The following is an 18269-nucleotide window of genomic DNA, read 5'->3' on the forward strand; positions in this document are numbered from 1 at the left end:
AATTTAAGGTTCATAAGAAGTAAAAATTACATTATACTAAGGCCAAAGAAGGAATTGTTTAAAAAAAGTTTTCAATATACTGGTCCACTGGTATGGAACAACATTCCCAGTAACATAAGGCAGGCTCCTAGCATTTCTTCTTTTCATAATGCATTACAAAATATTTTATAATATGTTATGACATAAAAAAGGTGATAAATTACCATATCTCTTAATGGATGTATCTTCACTGACAGTCCAGGAGGAACCACAAGTGTCTGGGTTGGTAGACTTTCTGGCCGTGCTTGGTACGACCTTTTCCTCAAATTCTTCTGTACCCACTGGTACTGTCTTTACATCCTCAACTTGAGGGGGTAGCAGCAAAACCTTTACACCTGGAAACATCAAGAAACACAGGACAAGAATGAATTTACCCTAATATATATGTCGAATCATTTTCCATTCAAAAGCCCATGCAAACCAAGTACTGTGATTTACTGTTACAGCTATTTTTCATGGCATACCAGTTTTCATGGACTTTTCATTTATGTTGGTTACAGATGACAGAGTTAAAGATCCAAAGAATAATAATTTTTTGTGGGCACAGAATAAAATAATAATTTTTTGTGAATACAGAATATCTTCTTAAATTCAGAATTAAAGTTACATCAAAACATTTTCTTTTTTCAGAAAGTGACTTAAATTGATACACATGAAACAAATCAACACAAAAAATAAAAACTGAACCTTTATTAAGCAAAAACATACAAATGAACCTTTATTAAGCAAAAGCATAAAACTGAACCTTTATTAAGCAAAAACATGCAAATGAACCTTTATTAAGTGGCCACATGTCTTTAGAAGTAACATTTCGCTTCCATCAGGTGACAGCTATATGTGCCTTCACACTAAATTTTGTCTTTGATGAACAGGTATCATGAATATAGAGGTAAAATATGCAAATATGATGAAAAGATGTTTTTAAATATAGTCCTTTATGTGTATGTGTCATCTATATTGAGATGTTCACTAAGGTTTTACTGTATTTAATGCAATGATCCAAAGGCAAAAGTCCTCCTTCAGATCTAATTGCTTATTACGCATCATTTTCATGCATTTCTAATAGGCAGTGGTGCAGAGAACGTTCAGCAAGAATGGCTTTGCCGTTCCTGCACAGGCTGTCCACTAATATGTTCTTCCTTTCCAGAATGTGGCAGACTCAAGGGGTGATGTTCTTCAAGATGGTCCTGCAGAGGAGGTTCCAGACGTCCACACAAAAAGAAGGGGTCCATTACCCTCCATAACATTAGATATGTTATGATGGACCATGACACATTGACCCTTACCCTGTTAATGCACCCTTGCAATACTTAAGATAATGCATTCATTTCTAGGTTGTTGATGTAAAGGGATGATCTGGCTCGAGTCCCAAAACCCTGGAGAATTATGCTCTCTGGCTCTAATGTAGCACCAAAACCAGAATCTGACACATTGGCAAATAGATAGGGGTGGGATACCCCTCTTAGGAATCTGTTCCATTGCATCTACCAGCACAAATGGGGATGAAGCACTGGTTCCCAGAGTGATTGGGGCTGATAGAGAATCTCTATGTTGTTTCCCCCAAGTGATAAGGAGGAACTGTTGAGGTCACAAATGCAGACATCTTAGGGGAACGAAGTCCAAAGTGGCATTCAAGGTTCTCAATAGGGATAGGCAAAAGTGAGCAGACAATGATGTTTAAGTGCCTCTAAGAGTGCCAGAATTCAATCCATCCAATCCATTGGAACTCAGACTAAGCTTAGGTTTGTGAGGAAGTTCATTACCATATAAATAAAGTTCTGTGATGGGATAAGTTCTGATCTATCAAGGTTGGATAGAAGAAATGCTGAGTTACTGGGGACACAATGGAAAAGATCCTGATGAAGGGACTGAACCTGATCGTTGTGGCTCAGTCAATGATTGAAATACTGGAGAATCAGAGGTTGGCTGCTACCAGTCCCATAACCCGGGTGAAGACTTTGGGTGTGGAAGAGATTTTCACTTAAAAGGGTGCATTGCTGATCCTTCCTGTTGGGGGCAGGGTTTGTGATGTTCTATACTTCAAGTGTTGGGAGCAGTGCACAAGAACTCATGTGATGGAGCAACATGCATCCCTGGAGATAAGATATGTGGTGCACCACGTCCCTAATGACAGGAAGCTCTCAAAGGTATGAGGTGTGCAGTCACTAACCTCCTAATGGGGGGAGAGCAACATGAGGCAAGTGGTACACCACCTCCCTCCCTTTCAGGAGGAAGCAACACAGTGTTCTGAATGTGAGGAGAATCTGACTTCTTTTTGAGTAAGGGTGATCAACTCTTCAAACTTTCCATCCTTCTTTCTAGAAGGGCCTCAAAGGCCACCAAAACAGTTGTTCCCATAAACTCCTGGGACCCTGAAGTGCTCTTCTGAGCTGATGAGCTAAACCTCTTGCAGACCCTTGATGGGTCTGTGAGAGAAAAACCCTAAAAGCTAGAAGATGAGGGGGTAAGTTCTTTACCATTACCTCATACCATGAAGCCACTGACTCATAATTGGAAAATACTTCATTCTCAACTGATTCATTGCTCAGAATGGTGCAGTACTGATCCTTGCCATCTGAGGGGTGCTAAATGCTACCCATAAAATGTTAGAAGTAGTCACCTCACATCTGGGAGGGTGCAACATGCTGTGGTGGGTACGATGTGTGCAGTTTACCACCTTGCAAATGGTAAGGAATAACATGCTTTTGTGGTGCTCCACCTCCCTAACCGGAGGGAGCAACACACTTTTGTTGTGCTCCACCTCCCTGATGGGAAGGTGCAACATGCTGCATGGGGCAAAAACATGCCCTGAACATGAGGAGTGTTTAACATCTCCCTTCTGTGGGGAGGCGATCAACTCTTCATATGCTCCGATGGTCCTCTGGAGAGCCCTCACATGCCACTAAAGAAGTTGGTGCAGTAGAGTTCTGGGACCATGGAGTACACTTCCAAACTGCAGAGCTAAGTCTCTCACTGTTTTTTTAAAATTACCTCCCTTGTTGTGGGATCTTTGAGAGCAAACCCTGAAAATTCTAATGACGATGGGGGAGGGAATTTTTGTTTTCTCCACTGGCCATAGGTACAACTGAAATCAGCTTAATTCCAGGTTTTAGAAGGCCATAATTTGTAATGTGCACAACAATTTCTTTCCAGGTTGTACAGCCTGGGTGAGTGTTTCAAGGGCCCTTGTTGTCAAACTGCCTTACAGACTGCCTTGACATTATTCTGATTTTTAAAAAGAAATAATGACAATATTTTTAAATGTCATGTGTACTCTCACCTGGTTGTATGCAATGCATACAAATCATTACTCAAATCATCTGATGCTTAAGTTTAATTGGTGATATAAATACATGTATAATAATAATGTACAATATTTACACACAACAAATGGGTATATGTTTATCCCAGTTCAAGTAAGTTTAAAGATTTTGTAATGATGAGATACTTATAATTTTTGTTGGTAAATTAAAAGGCAGAAATTAAATTTGATACAATATAGTTCTACAGAAAGACAGCCAAATGATTGAGTGTGTAGGTCTCATTGTCAATGCTGCTGTTTGTGGTTTAACACTATTTCTCAGTGTAAGATAGGTTATACATGGCAGCCAGTATAACTGGTGGAGGAAGAACCTGAGAAAAATCGGGTAAGAACCACTGACACTCAGTAAGTACTGGCAAGCTTTTTCTCAGATACCCACACTGGCTGAGCCCGAGACTCAAAGCCAAGCAGACAGAGGTGAGATGGCAGTGATCAGTTAAGGTGAGCAATTTAGACCACTCGCCCACCTGGGGCCCTTCTCACTGCTAATCACAAAAAGTCAAATTGCATCTTTGTAAGACCATTCTCCATTTTAAACATCTGACTGGAATGGAAGAGTTCTGTGGTTGCTGTTGGTGATATTTATAAAAGCAGTTATGTTTTACACAAAGACACACAACACACTGCTTGCGTATTATGGACACTTGAGACATGCTGCCTTGTCTTCTTTCAAACCTTGTTGGGCTTCTTTTTCATACATTTTGTTGTGTTGTTCTTAGTTTCAGTCAAATATTCTTTCATTTAAAACCAGGGGAACAATTTTAAAGAAAAAATCTATCTCTTTTTTTTCTCCTTATCCAAAGCAAAAGTAGAACAGATGCCTGAAAATTAGGATTCCGAATCATTAACAAAGTCTTTGTTTCCATTGTCAAGAATCACATGTATCAACTATAACATGATGCAAAATTCCAGACAATCCTCATATTTAGCAGACATATTTAATATATCTATTTTGATAGGTTAAACATCCTTTTACCGCCCATTATTGACAAATAAAATTATTTTGTGGCATGATCGTATAGAACGGATCTATCACAGAGGTCGGCACATAACCAGTATGCTGATATTTCGCCTATGGCAGATAGCAGTGCTTGGTTTACAAGTGGATTTATCAGTCACTACAAATGTAAGGTACATGCATGCAGTCAGTATATACAACAGTGGTAGGGAAAGAGAAACAACCACTGAATTATAGGGCAGAAAGAATAAATCTAAAACATCATCCAGAAACCTATTCTCAAAATTAAGATTGTTGAAATCTGAATACAGATTAGCCTCCATATTAATGTTCAAAGTAAAAAAAGAACTTTGTCCACAACACTGGAATGGTATGTTTCATATCAAGTCAGAAATACAGTACCAAAGACCTAAATCAAGTCAAAAATACAGTACCAAGGATCTAAATCAAGTCAGAAATACAGTACCTAGGACATAAATCAAGTCAGAAAACAGTACCAAGGACCTAAATTGAGATCAATTAGAAATGATCATTGTAATACACTGTTCCAAAAAACAAACATGTTTAAAGTGATTTGCTTACTCCAGTGCTTTTCTTTGGAATGAACTCCCCAAAGCAATCGGATCAGAAATAAATCTGAATGTGTTCAAAATAAAAACATATGACTACTATCTCAAAAGGCAGTTTACACTGTACATATTGAATACATGCACTCCATTTTATTCTGTTAAATCCATTTCATAGATCCTTTGAGCTTTTATACTCAATGTATTTTTTCTCTTTCTTGTATTTACAAAAGTTTGTTCATCTCGAGGGCATCAGGGGAGAATAGTATAATATACTGAGTTACCCTCAACAATTAAAGTACTTTCATATTATTATTAGTAGTATTATTATTATTACTGGCCTCTGACCCTGACCTTAAAGTTAGGACCCTAAAGGTGGTATGCCACCCTAACCCCAAAGTAATGATAATGTTGTTATACTAAGTTTCATCAATTGCCTTCATGGTCATGACATTTGCAGAGTTATACAAATATGACAGATGGACAGATGAATAAATAAATGGATGGAAGTAGAGAAATGTGTTTAAGGGTTTTCTGATATTATCACAGCCAAAATTTAATTCTATAAAACAGCTATAAAAAAAAACATGTTAGGTAAGGAATGGCAAAATCCAAGAACAAGATGACTGACCCTTTGTGTCATTCCACTGAATCTCCATATTCGCTCCATTTCGGCAACGAATGCTTGCATAGTATGTCACATTGTGCTCCAAGATGCCCTCTAGCTGGTCATTTGTTCCAACTGGCTGTGTCCCAGTTGATGTAAAGTTCTGAATTTCCTCCCCTCCAACAGTTAGTCCCAGAGCCCATTGATACTCCTGGAAACCAATAAGTATTTGTTTGTCTCTTAAATCAGTCCAAAATTCCAACTCTTAACTTAGGAAGACAAATCATTCCAAATAGATATAAACATGTATTACAATAAGATACAAGATGTCCATAACAGATATATAAAATAAAAGAAACACATAACAAATATAAAATCCACTAAAATACAGGGTCAAAATCACATTACTTCAAAAAGTCTATGATTTTCTCTTGTGGTACTTGATCCACACCCACCCTCTTGACAATAAAGCCATGCAACCATGCCAGAAATTAAATAATATGCTAACTAACTTTCAGGGCTGTGTTGTTTTTGTGCAGTATTATTTTGATAAACAAGTACCAATACACAGTATGTGTGCCTTATGTCATAACATACTCTCATTCACGACTCTGACACCATGCTGTGAACTTACAAAAAAGCTGCTTTTGTGATAAATGAGGTTCACCTATACAATATGTAATAAATATCAGTACAACTCATATGTCAGACCATATCCACATATCTAAACTGACAAACAGTACATGCTGAAAAATCAACAGTCTTAGGCACTGCATGGAACTACATGCAGTAGCCATGTTACCCAATACTCAATCAACAAATTTGACAAACAAAAATTGGTAGAGAAGGGTTTCTGTTCTTGATAAATTCTTTTATTCCATTCAAGCATAAACTTATTAATTATCAACTCAAAACTAACTGCCTATCAGCAACAGATTGAGCTGGAACCTGAGCTGGCAAGTTCCTAATCCAATACTACCGGTACTTCCTATTAAAATTTAAGGTGAATACTTTATTTTAACGCATGATTTACAGAATCATGATAACATATATCAATACGACCAAACCATCTATCCAGTAAGTACTCAGCATTCACACCAAACCATTCATCCAGTAAGTACTCAGTATTAACACCAAACCATTCATCCAGTAAGTACTCAGTATTAACACCAAACCATCCATCCAGTACGTACTCAGTATTAACACCAAACCATCCATCCAGTATGTACTCAGTATTAACACCAAACCATCCATCCATCCAGTAATAAGTATTATTACTAAACCATTTGTGTAGTATAATTAGCATTAACATCCAACCTTCCATCCATCCAGTAATAAGCATTAATACAAAACCATCCATCCAGTAAATAATCAGCATTAACACAAACCTTTCATCCATCCAGTAATACGTATTAACACCAAATCATCCGTCCAGTAAATAATCAGCATTAACACCATATTTTATTTCCATAACAAAATTTTAACATAAATAAAATGTTAGCAAAACTGTCAACTCAAACATTAATAAAAATTTATGCTCACTGAAATTGTGATTTGCATCACAATTTATATATGATGTGACCCTGCTATGACACGGTGGTTGTGCTTCATAAAACCTGACCAAATATAACCAACCAATTCCATTTCCTGAAGAAAATGATGCATTTACCTAAAATATGGCTGGGGGGAGGGGTAATTAAAGCTGGCAAAAGAATATCTGATTTTGATTAAATGAAGATAAACTAGTCTGAAAAACACTTGTACATTGACAACTTACATTTGTGAATTACAATCCAGAATCCATTAAGTTACTGTATATGTATATAATAAATCCCTGAATTTTAGTAAGATCACGTTATAAAATTCAATTGTGACTCATGTCCTGTTAGAAAATACATAAAACACGCATATAAAAAAATTGGAAGTTCTTGTTTTCATCTATATCATTGCTTTTATTTAAATTTGGTACTGATTGCCTTTGATGAATTGTTTTTGTTGTTATTGAAGATTGTAGTCGGCTTTCTTTGATGAAGGGTGCATGTGCTATTGAAGTTGCTGCTAAAGGACAGCGTTAGAGGACCAAACAGATGTTCGTTTCTTATTGAGATGGCAACAAATAACACTGATAGAGACTGAACTTTTTTCTTTGCTTAATATTTATATAGAACAATTGGTGCTTCAAAGGTAATCACTTTTCTTTGATGTTTCAGCTAGCCTATTTTTCTGTGTCAGTTGTAGCTAGTCTCAGTAGCCTGACTATAGGATAGACCAACGAGTAGATCTCCATTTTTTTTTTTGGTGTTGACCAGGCCCAGCCAGAGGATGTGTGGGGCCCAAGGCAGCAAGTGATAAGCACGGGACCCAATGCCAAAAAACTGCATTGCCTGAAAGCGTGGGGCCCAATGTGGTTGCCTCATTCACCTTTTCCTAGGGCTGGGCCTGTTGTTGATATTTCTGGTAGTGGAGTGATGCTGCCTTCCATGCATGTATCAGAAATATAAAAAAAGGCCAACAAGGTGTTCTGTTCTGACAGGAATTACTACAGAAAATGTGAATCTTCTGAAGGATTTGATTTTACGAGTGAAAAGAAAAGGAATTTTACTTACCATCCACATACAAAGATCAGTCTAAATAAATATATTAATTACGAGCAAGTGACTGATATTTCGTCTGAAAGATCCATTATGAGAGATAGTGCCTCATCTGGTTGATCTCTGCTACCAGAAATGTCAGCAACAAAAAAAAAGTGGAGATCTCACAGCATATAACACTTGGGCCAGATGTCAGAATATGTGGATTATGTTATAACAATATACTGTTAAGATGGTTTGTCAATATGAACAAAGAATTTGTTTATCTAACAATAAATAAATTCCAGTGTATTTTATATCAAGCTTGCAGCTTCCTTTCATAGTGCCTCTGAATTTCATTACTCCAAACCCAAGGTTGTATATACAAGTTTAAACGGACAATAATGTTGCAAAAAACTCGCCCGATGGTATATTTTGTTGCCAGTAAGGTGAAAAGAAAAACTTTTTTTCCATGTATGAGAAAATTACTTGTATAGTAAATTTCAGGAGCCATGCCACAATTGTGTTATGTCTGAATTTTTGTTATAACGGAGCGTGCTAAAGCGGGGTGACACTGTAATTTGTTTCTGTGAGCACACATTGTGTTTGTTTTAATAGCATAATACCATTACCACTATAATTGATTTATTGTGTCATGTTTCTCAGTGATAGCATGTTATTTACAATTTGTAAATCCCCTTAAATTGGAATAAAGTAAAAGTCAACACACATTGTATTTATTCTGATAGCATAAAATCAATCACAAATAATTTACATTTTTAAAATATCAGTTAATCATTAAAACTTCATATCTCTTATATGCCAAAATCATACATTCTCTAATGTTAATGATTTTCAATTAGTTTTTTAACAGTACAGAGCAAAACCTGCCTATCAAGGAAAATCAAGTCTCCATAAAAGATAATTTGTGGATAGGTGTCATTAAAGAAATTAAGTTGGGAAAATTAAGAAAATGTGTTCTCAAATGTTTAATATAAACATAGGTCCTTTGTATGGAGGTGTCATCTGAAGTAGTTTTATTCTTTACTTTATTCTTGTATGATGGAAACAAGACCAATGGCATTATGAAGTAGCATGTGAGCTGACATCATGATATATCAATGTCACAATGCAATACATCTGAACCATGGCAATTAGACTGGTACCCTTGTTCTTGATGGAGTTTCCATCATAATATATTAATGTCACAATGCAACACATTGGAACCATGGCAATTAGACTGGTACCCTTTTTCTTGATGGGGTTTCCATTATAATATATCAATGTCACAATGCAACACATTGGAACCAAGGCAATTAGACTGGTACCCTTGTTCTTGATAGGGTTTCCATCATAATATATCAAGGTCACAATGCAACACATTGGAACCATGGCAATTAGACTGGTACCCTTGTTCTTGATAGGGTTTCCATCATAATATATCAAGGTCACAATGCAACACATTGGAACCATGGCAATTAGACTGGTACCCTTGTTCTTGATAGGGTTTCCATCATAATATATCAAGGTCACAATGCAACACATTGGAACCATGGCAATTAGACTGGTACCCTTGTTCTTGATAGGGTTTCCATCATAATATATCAAGGTCACAATGCAACACATTGGAACCATGGCAATTAGACTGGTACCCTTGTTCTTGATAGGGTTTCCATCATAATATATCAAGGTCACAATGCAACACATTGGAACCATGGCAATTAGACTGGTACTCTTGTTCTTGATGGGGTTTCAATGCCTTCATAGGGAACAATAGGTCAGTGAACTAAGGCTCAGATGACCATGGTGTCAAAATATTTGTACGGCAGTGGTATTCATGTATAATTTGAAAGAGTAAAAGCTGTGAGGAGCATGGAATTTTATTATGGAGTGAATGGGAAATCAAATAACCAATAACATGGCAATAATGGTGACTGATTGCAGATGAAAACCTCATTCAGACTATAAAAAGCTATTAACTTGTACAAAATCAAGCATCCATAATTTATTACTTTAAGAATAGTAAATGGTAACCAACATACTTAAGGTGTGTCTTGCTCATTATTGAAATATAACACTGGACAACAAATTTTTACAAAAGTCATGTTACTGAAATAAAATTAGTCAATTCTTATCAATTTTTATGTGCTGAACACGAATATGACAGTCAAATTGCAAAATTGGCTCTAGTTTTTTTGTAATCTGCAAGAAATTAATGTTTACATAACGAAATGCATTCCAATAGTAAAAGGTCAACTGTAATAGCCTACCTATAAAAAATCAAGTCATTGACTACATCTTAGATTTCTTCGCCTGTCTCTTGTACAGCTGTTCGGGAGCATCTCTGAGGAGTGTCCAGCAGTAGTCAGCCAGCATTGTAGTGGACCATTTTCCCTGGTATCTTTGTTCCATTGTTGTGATATCTTGATGAAAACGTTCGCCGTGTTCATCACTAACAATACCACAGTTGCTAGGAAAGAAATCCAAATGGGAATGAAGGAAGTGAATCTTTAGAGACATATTGCAGCCAAGTTTCTTATACTTCATCAACATGTCTTCTACTAGTTCCTTATAGTTTTCTGCCCTAACATTTCCGAGGAAGTTTGTAGAAACTAGGCGAAAAGCATTCCATGCTTGTTTCGCGTCACCTTCCAGCAAGTTGTTGAACCGGTCATCTTTGAAAAGCTCTCGAATCTGAGGACCCACAAAAACTCCCTCTTTAATCTTTGCTTCGCTGAGTCGAGGGAATTTTTCATGCAGGTATCGGAATGCTGGCAAAGTCCGGTCAATGGCTTTCACGAAGTTCTTCATCAAACCTAGTTTGATGTGAAGGGGTGGTAGCAAGATTTTCTGAGCCTCAACCAGAGCTGGGTGTTGGATATTCTTCTCTCCAATGGCTACATTCTGCCTGTGAGTCCATTCCTTCCTCATGTAGTGCATTTCCCTTGCTCGGCTATCCCACTCGTATAAGAAACACATGTATTTTGTATATCCTTGCTGCAGTCCCATTAAAAGGGCAACTACCTTCAAATCACCACAGAGGTGCCAGCTGTACTTGTTATACTCAATGGAATTCAGTAGCTGCCTTAAGTTATCGTATGTCTCTTTCATGTGGACAGCATACGCTACTGGAATAGATGGAAGAATGTTTCCATTGTGCAAAAGCACAGCCTTGAGACTCAGTTTCGAAGAGTCCACAAATAGTCTCCATTCTTGTGGGTCATGAGTGATTTTTAAAGCATTCATGAGGCCCTCAATATCGGAAAGGAATATCAGATTACTTTCCTTTCTGAAGAAAGGCTCCAATTGCTGGTGGCACTTTCGATATGCAGTAATTGTGACATCTTCTTCTAGAAGATTCCATTGTTGGAGTCTTGATCCTAGCAATTCTGCCTTGTTCTTTGATAAGTCCAAATCACGAATCAGGTCATTTAGTTCTTCCTGTGTTATTCTGTGTGGGGTTGATGATGCACCACAGTGAAAATCTGGATCACTGCATGCTGATGGACCAGGAGAAGAACAGGTCGACTCACCTTTGTCTTCGTCAGATGAATCAAGAGAATATTCTGCTGGAGGTTCTGGAATAGGAAGTCCCTCACCATGTGGAACTGGTCTCAATGCAGACGGAATGTTTGGGTAGACTATTCTCGACTTCTTTCGCTTCGTTATTCCGCCGGAAAGAGGAGGAACCAAGCAGAAGTAACAGTCATTTAGGTGGTTGCTTGGCTCTCTCCACACCATTGGGACTGCAAACGGCATTGATGACCTTTTGCAATTCAACCACTGTGAAAGCTGTGTTGTACATGTAGCACAGCATATATGTGGAGCCCAAGGCTTGTCTTGGTCACCAACCTTGCATCCGAAGTAAAGATGATATGCCTTCTTCACTTGAGAATTGATACTTTTCTTCTGGTTGACAAATGTCACTTCCCCACAAATATAGCAAAAATTGTCCGCGGTATTAACACACTTTCGAGGCATTACTGTTCTTTATTGTACGTAAATGGATAAAATAATAAGTTTTATGTAACAGTAGCTTGAACTGTCTCGCACAACGTCTAAAATATTTTAAATGCTGAACCTATCTGATTGGGCTTTATATAGTACACTGCTTACGTCAGCTTCAGCAGCCGCCTGGCATTAGTATAATAGGCCTACACATGTATAGTACACTGCTGACGTCAACTTACTTCAGCAGCCGCATGGCATTAGTATTGCACTGCATCAGAAAATGATGCAATCAACTGTGGATGATGTGAGCATGATGGTATTATGCAATGTTACATCATTATTCCGGATGTTGCTGCAGTCCTACTGGAGAAATTTACACAGTGAAACATAGAAAATGAGGTATATGAATATCTTCAAAACGAGAGCCAATACAAATTTTTCACGGTTATATTCGTGTTCGGCACACCAAAATACTACAGATTAGGGCCTTTTCAAGTCAGTAATGATTTCACTGTTGACCAGTGTAATGGCATAAATGATATTATTCCAATAGAAATGCTGGTATTAGCTCATCTCAAATGTACATTAGTATATTTCAATTCCTGAGATTTTTGCAAAATTTAAAAAAGATTTTGCCCACTAATAAACCCATGGATCAAGTCGAATCTTTTTTTCTAAAAGGGGTGAATTTATAAACAAAGAAATCTGTATAAAATATGTTCTAGAATTTTTGTAAAACTGGTGTACTCTTATCACACAGCCTGGTCTTATCAATTGATAAATACATCTAATTTGCCAAGTAAAATATTTTGCATGTATCAATAATGTTTGTTCTTTTCTAAAATAGTCCTATTTTAAGGAAAAGGATGATTATGTATCTGCATTTGCTTACAAATGTTAATATAACTTAAAAGATTAAGACATCCTTTAACAAATGTAAACTAATTCATCACCAGGATTTTGCCCTAACTCTGCATGAAATTTCTTAGTCAAGTACACAGGAAAATCAAATTCAAACATTGAATAATCAAACCTTTTATGCACTGAATATTCCATACTGTCAATAAGATAAAGCATAAATGATTAAAATTCACATTTACCATTATCTGACTCTCATCATCACGACACAACCACAAAGTTTTAATCGTGGAGTTTGATCCAATATAGTCGGATGGGTAACCTTCCCCTTGTCTCACATCAACATGACGGAAGACAGATTTTCCAAAGACTGGAGGTGAATCGTCCACGTAAAACCCATTAGATGATGAAACTGCTGAAACTCCTGAACCAAGAACTGCCTTCACTGTAAATAAGAGGCCCAAGTGGGCTTGAGATTACTCACCTGGCCAATATTTAAGTCAGATAAAAGAGCATTAGGCTAAGAAATATGGGTCAGTAGGATGTCTTATAGTAGACTGAATATGTTATGAAAACAATTGTCTCACGGTTTCACTATATTCCGTATTGTGATTCATATTTTATGGCACATCTGCATCATTTGTTCAATATTGAAATTCTTAATGCCAGGAGGCTTATCATAAAAGTTGTTCAAATTCTGTTGAGAATTAATCTTTATATAAATCTGTTCAAATGTATCACTATTTTAGCAATGTAGCTCTATTTGTGGAGGATCTGCATCATTTGTATAACTCTTAAATGCCTTAAATTTGGTAAAATTCTGTCCATCAGTTATTGAGAAGTTGTTTAATGGTTGATCATATCTATTTCAGCAATGGTGGCCATATTTTAGTTGGTTTGGCATATTATGCACACATATTTAAATCCTTTATATCAGAGTGCTTTCTATCAAATTCTGTTCATAACATTTTGAGAAGCCATAAAAAAGATGTTCTATTTTTAGTAACCAAGCCCATATTTGATAGCAGATCAGTAGTGTTTGCACAAATCTTAATATCCTTCAAGCCAGGCATCTTTGATGGCAATAATCATCATGTCATTTAGTTACACATTGACCCTATGTATATTTAGCTAACCAAAATATTTTGAATATGTGTTCTCTCACAGATGAAAAAGTTTCTTTACCTGTTAGGTATTTAATATGACGACTTTTATGCTATCTACATGATGTAACTTCAAATGAAAATTTATATTTTGACGTTTCTCTATCTTTAGTAACGCAACCATAGCTGAAGAAGGATCAGCATCATATGTGTAAATTTCAAATTTCTAGTCAAGTTTGACAGTAAAGTTTTATTTAATCAGGCCCTCAGACTCGTATTGGAAGTTGAAAACTAATGTTCAGTTGTAGTGTTGCTTGTCATTCTTCTTTACTCTTTTAGTAACTGCATGCAAATTAGCCTAATTAGCATGTGGTTCTCATTCATTATCAAACTCACAGTCCAAAATCTTAATTTAATGATAATAAGCATATATTCCAAGTTTGATCAAATCAGGTCAAGTGTTAACAAAAATCAGCCAATCAGATGCAAGATCATCTCATTAGAATGAATGGATCTTGCCCCTTACTGAACTCATCTGATCTGAGACTTAATGGTACAAGCATATATTCTGAGTTTGCTCAAAATCAGATCAGGAATATGACCTCTACCATGGTAACAAGGGTGACCAATCAGATACCAGTTCACCTTATTAAAATGCATTATCCTTGCTCTTTGTCAAACTCATCCAAGATTTTGATGATATATAGGCATGTTTCAAGTTTGAAATCAAATAAAAAATATTGACTCATGAGTGTTGATGGTTGGACACAATGTATGGCTAACAACCGATGACAGATAATGTGCAATGAACAGATGGCCATAACATAAGCTGAGTAGCCAGGTGAGCTGAAGAACATAAAATAAATAACATAGAGGATCAACATTTGTTATATAAAGACACCTCATTTATACATGTTGGTGCAACAATATGGCTGGAAATGAATTTGATTATTGTAATGAGGGTAAAAGATTATATACAGGCAAACTGTCAACCAAATATCAGTCTGTGCCCTTATTAATAACTGACATTACTTGTTTTAACTAGCCTTGAAGTCAAAAGTAAAAGAATTTGGAAGAGAACAGTTTGCTTTTCAGAATTTTGGGCATTGATGGTGGTTTCAGTAATGCAAATTGTGTTTTTGACGTGTTGCTAACTTGCCAGTGTCAAGGATATATGCATCAGTAAAACTACCTTCAAATTACAAAAATCTTCACAAATATAACTTTGAATCAATTATAAACCTTTAAATTTTGACAAAAAGTTGTCAACAAAATTTTCCATGACTTTAAGTTATTAGTATGTTGATATTAACAACAGTATTTTGTGATTTTATTTTACTGCATCAAAGTTTGATTTTGATATTTATAACAGCTTAAGGAGATTTATATTTTACTGCTGCATAGTTTTACATGTGAATAGTCAGATAATATATTAAATTTCTGCTACTATTAAAGTGCAGTAGCTCCACTAAAAGTACCAGACTGGTGCACAATTTTACCTGTCAGGTAGTATGCCACGGAGTCATTGAGACCAGTCTCTGGATTTAAAGCCACTGATGGAAGTGAAATGTTTGACACCGTAATGTTCATAAGCTGGACAGCTGTTCCATTACACAATGGATCACAGTTGTATCTGGAGCAGGCATCTGTACAAGGAATACAGGGAACAAGCACCTGTAGGCAATAGAAATACATGACAACTTTACAAAATGTGAAAATTTTGTACAACATTGCCACCGTAAAATTATTCAAATAGTAAACGCATATGCATTATGGTCATTATCAAGCTAAAATTTAAGCTGTTTTATGATGTTAATAATACATATGTAGGCATTCTAAATTGTTACATTTTTATAATTTCCCAATTTCATGTCTCTAGTTTTTGTGATCATGTTGTTCTTAAATAACTGTCACAAGTTTTTGTAGTATTTAATCCACAATATCTATGATATTAGTTTTGTGGGTGATCTTTACCTAGATGCATAATAATCCCAAACAATTTCTGAATATATGATAAGCTGAATTAACTCAGGTGCTAATTTGTCGAGTATAGTTCTTTTCTTCTATTTATATATTTATGCTTTTGATAAATTTTCATCAGAAAAGGGACTCCTAAAATACGAACAATAAAGACAATATTTTTTCTTCAAAATCTAAACTTTTGTGGAAAAAATTAACATCTTGTATTAAAGTTAGTGTTAAAAAAATAACAATTACCATTACACTAGTATCATTAACATCATAAAACTGCATAAATTACCATGGAACAATAAGTTGCCACTAATTTGGCAACAGCTCCATGCCACCTAAAAATAACAGTTACCATGGAACAATAAGTTGCCACTAATTTGGCAACAGCTCCATGCCACCTAAAAATAACAGTTACCATGGAACAATAAGTTGCCACTAATTTGGCAACAGCTCCATGCCACCTAAAAATAACAATTACCATGGAACAATAAGCTGCCACTAATATGGCAACTGCTCCATGCCACCTAAAATGCTTGAGAAATGGCAACTGAGTGCAGTACCAAGTCATTCATGGGCAGCAGCTCGTAAAAATATGGTAAAAAACTGACCTAAAATTTTTAGCATCCAATATCTTCCTAAATATGAAGTTTACTGCTATTACGACTTTTGAAAATATGAATGACACTTTTCACATACCATTAAAATATTCAGAGTTAATCAAGAGTCTTGACTTTGCAAACTTGGTCTAAATATTCTGATTTAGCTAATTCAGCTAAAAATCCTGTTCATATCTTGTCAATAAAGCTTTTCAGGAAATTTTGTTGATATCAAAGAAAAGAGTAAATCTTAAGAGTGCTCAAAATACATATATATATCGTTATTCTGAGTTGGCCAAGCCTTTTTATGCACCACATTCTATTATCATGTAACTGATCATTTAGATTATAACCAATATGGTAAACTAACACTGACTTAGTGCTAATTCTTGAATGCATGTGAATGCTTCTGGTAACCAATCTGACAGTATGGTAGTAAATATGCAAAACTTGATACTGTTTTTGAATTATTTTTATAATTTACTGACCCTCACACCTACCATGCCTTTGCCATTCATCGAATAAGATAGTACTCTGGTGTCATGTGAAAGGTCTAACTGCAGCAAATTACTACTCTTTTCTTTCTATCTTATTACCTTTTTTTCTGGTACCGATAGGTCGGTAAAAGCATTATGATATAATTCACATAGCTAAGTACCTGTTCTGCTTTATGAACTATTGCTTATATTAATTTATGGTCAAAACTAAAAGTCATGGACAGTTTTTCAAAATGTTTAGGAATTTTATATATGCATTTTATGAACTCAGAAGCAATGTCTTAGCAGACGAACTGTGCTGGGCATTTGTCAGAATCCTGGCATAAAATACCTAGGCTCCATGAAAACTTTCTGTACATAAATTCATGTGTATGCAAGAACATTTACAGAAGATATAAATCTACATCATCTGCAGATACAAATGACACAGTTTGTAAAAACAGGATAATGTTCACCAAAATGTGAGAGCAAAAATTAACAGTAATTGGAATGACAGCAGCCATACACACCCACACTCACACACACACAATTGATCTAGTCATCTTTTTTATACTGTAGCATACTTTAATTATTACAAATTAAAACTACTCATTACAAGGCTTATTTCTTAAAGTCTATCTAAATATAGTGCCCAATATGGTGGAATAAAGTTTGCTTCATTGGTCATAGACTGTCAGTCCACATATTTGGATTGTCCTTTCATCAATCTAGTGTGATTGCAACATTTTTATTTCTAAGTAATTTATCACAGTGGTCATTACCTTGTCCAGTAAATCAACCCCACAAATCTTTGTTGATACTGATGGAAGATGTTGTGGGTCTGATGTCACCTGTTCATTAAAAAAGGCAATTTTGCTGCATGCAAATCATTCCAAACAAACCCGCATACACTTTAGACACGTACCGGTAATTGGTAACTGGTAATTCAAAATGGCCACAGGACAGATGGTTGTGCTATTCCAGGTGAATTTACAAGAAACCAAACATATGATTTGCTCAGGAAATATAATCTACATGTCGCCAAAAGAACCCTTCTGTTGATGGTAGCTGCACAGCCATGAGAAATACCGGTAAGTGTATAAAATATACATTGATGTGTGCAACCAAACTTGGATGCAGATAATTGCAGCTTTTAATGCATAGGTGATATCAGCCCCTCACCTGAAAATCAATATCATCACGGGTGAAGGACTGATTTATTGGCCTAGTTATGACTGTTGGTCCAGATATA

At 35.9% G+C, this 18269-nt stretch overlaps 1 protein-coding gene across 1 annotated transcript in view; it reads right to left on the minus strand.

The window, feature by feature from the left end:
- The window catches only part of LOC149782250 (uncharacterized), a 300926-nt gene that overhangs the window by 25327 nt on the left and 257330 nt on the right, over positions 1-18269 (minus strand). The window contains exons 105-108 of the mRNA XM_089935100.1: positions 15474-15648; positions 13114-13316; positions 5517-5703; positions 204-374 (exon numbers count right to left, since the gene is read on the minus strand). Of these exons, the coding sequence (XP_089791226.1) occupies positions 204-374; positions 5517-5703; positions 13114-13316; positions 15474-15648 (736 nt within the window). The remainder of the gene's footprint in view (positions 1-203; positions 375-5516; positions 5704-13113; positions 13317-15473; positions 15649-18269) is intronic.

This window comes from Sinohyriopsis cumingii, chromosome 15 (assembly GCF_028554795.1).
Source record: "Sinohyriopsis cumingii isolate HCF-2022 chromosome 15, ASM2855479v2, whole genome shotgun sequence".
NCBI classification, from domain to species: Eukaryota; Metazoa; Mollusca; class Bivalvia; order Unionida; family Unionidae; genus Sinohyriopsis; species Sinohyriopsis cumingii.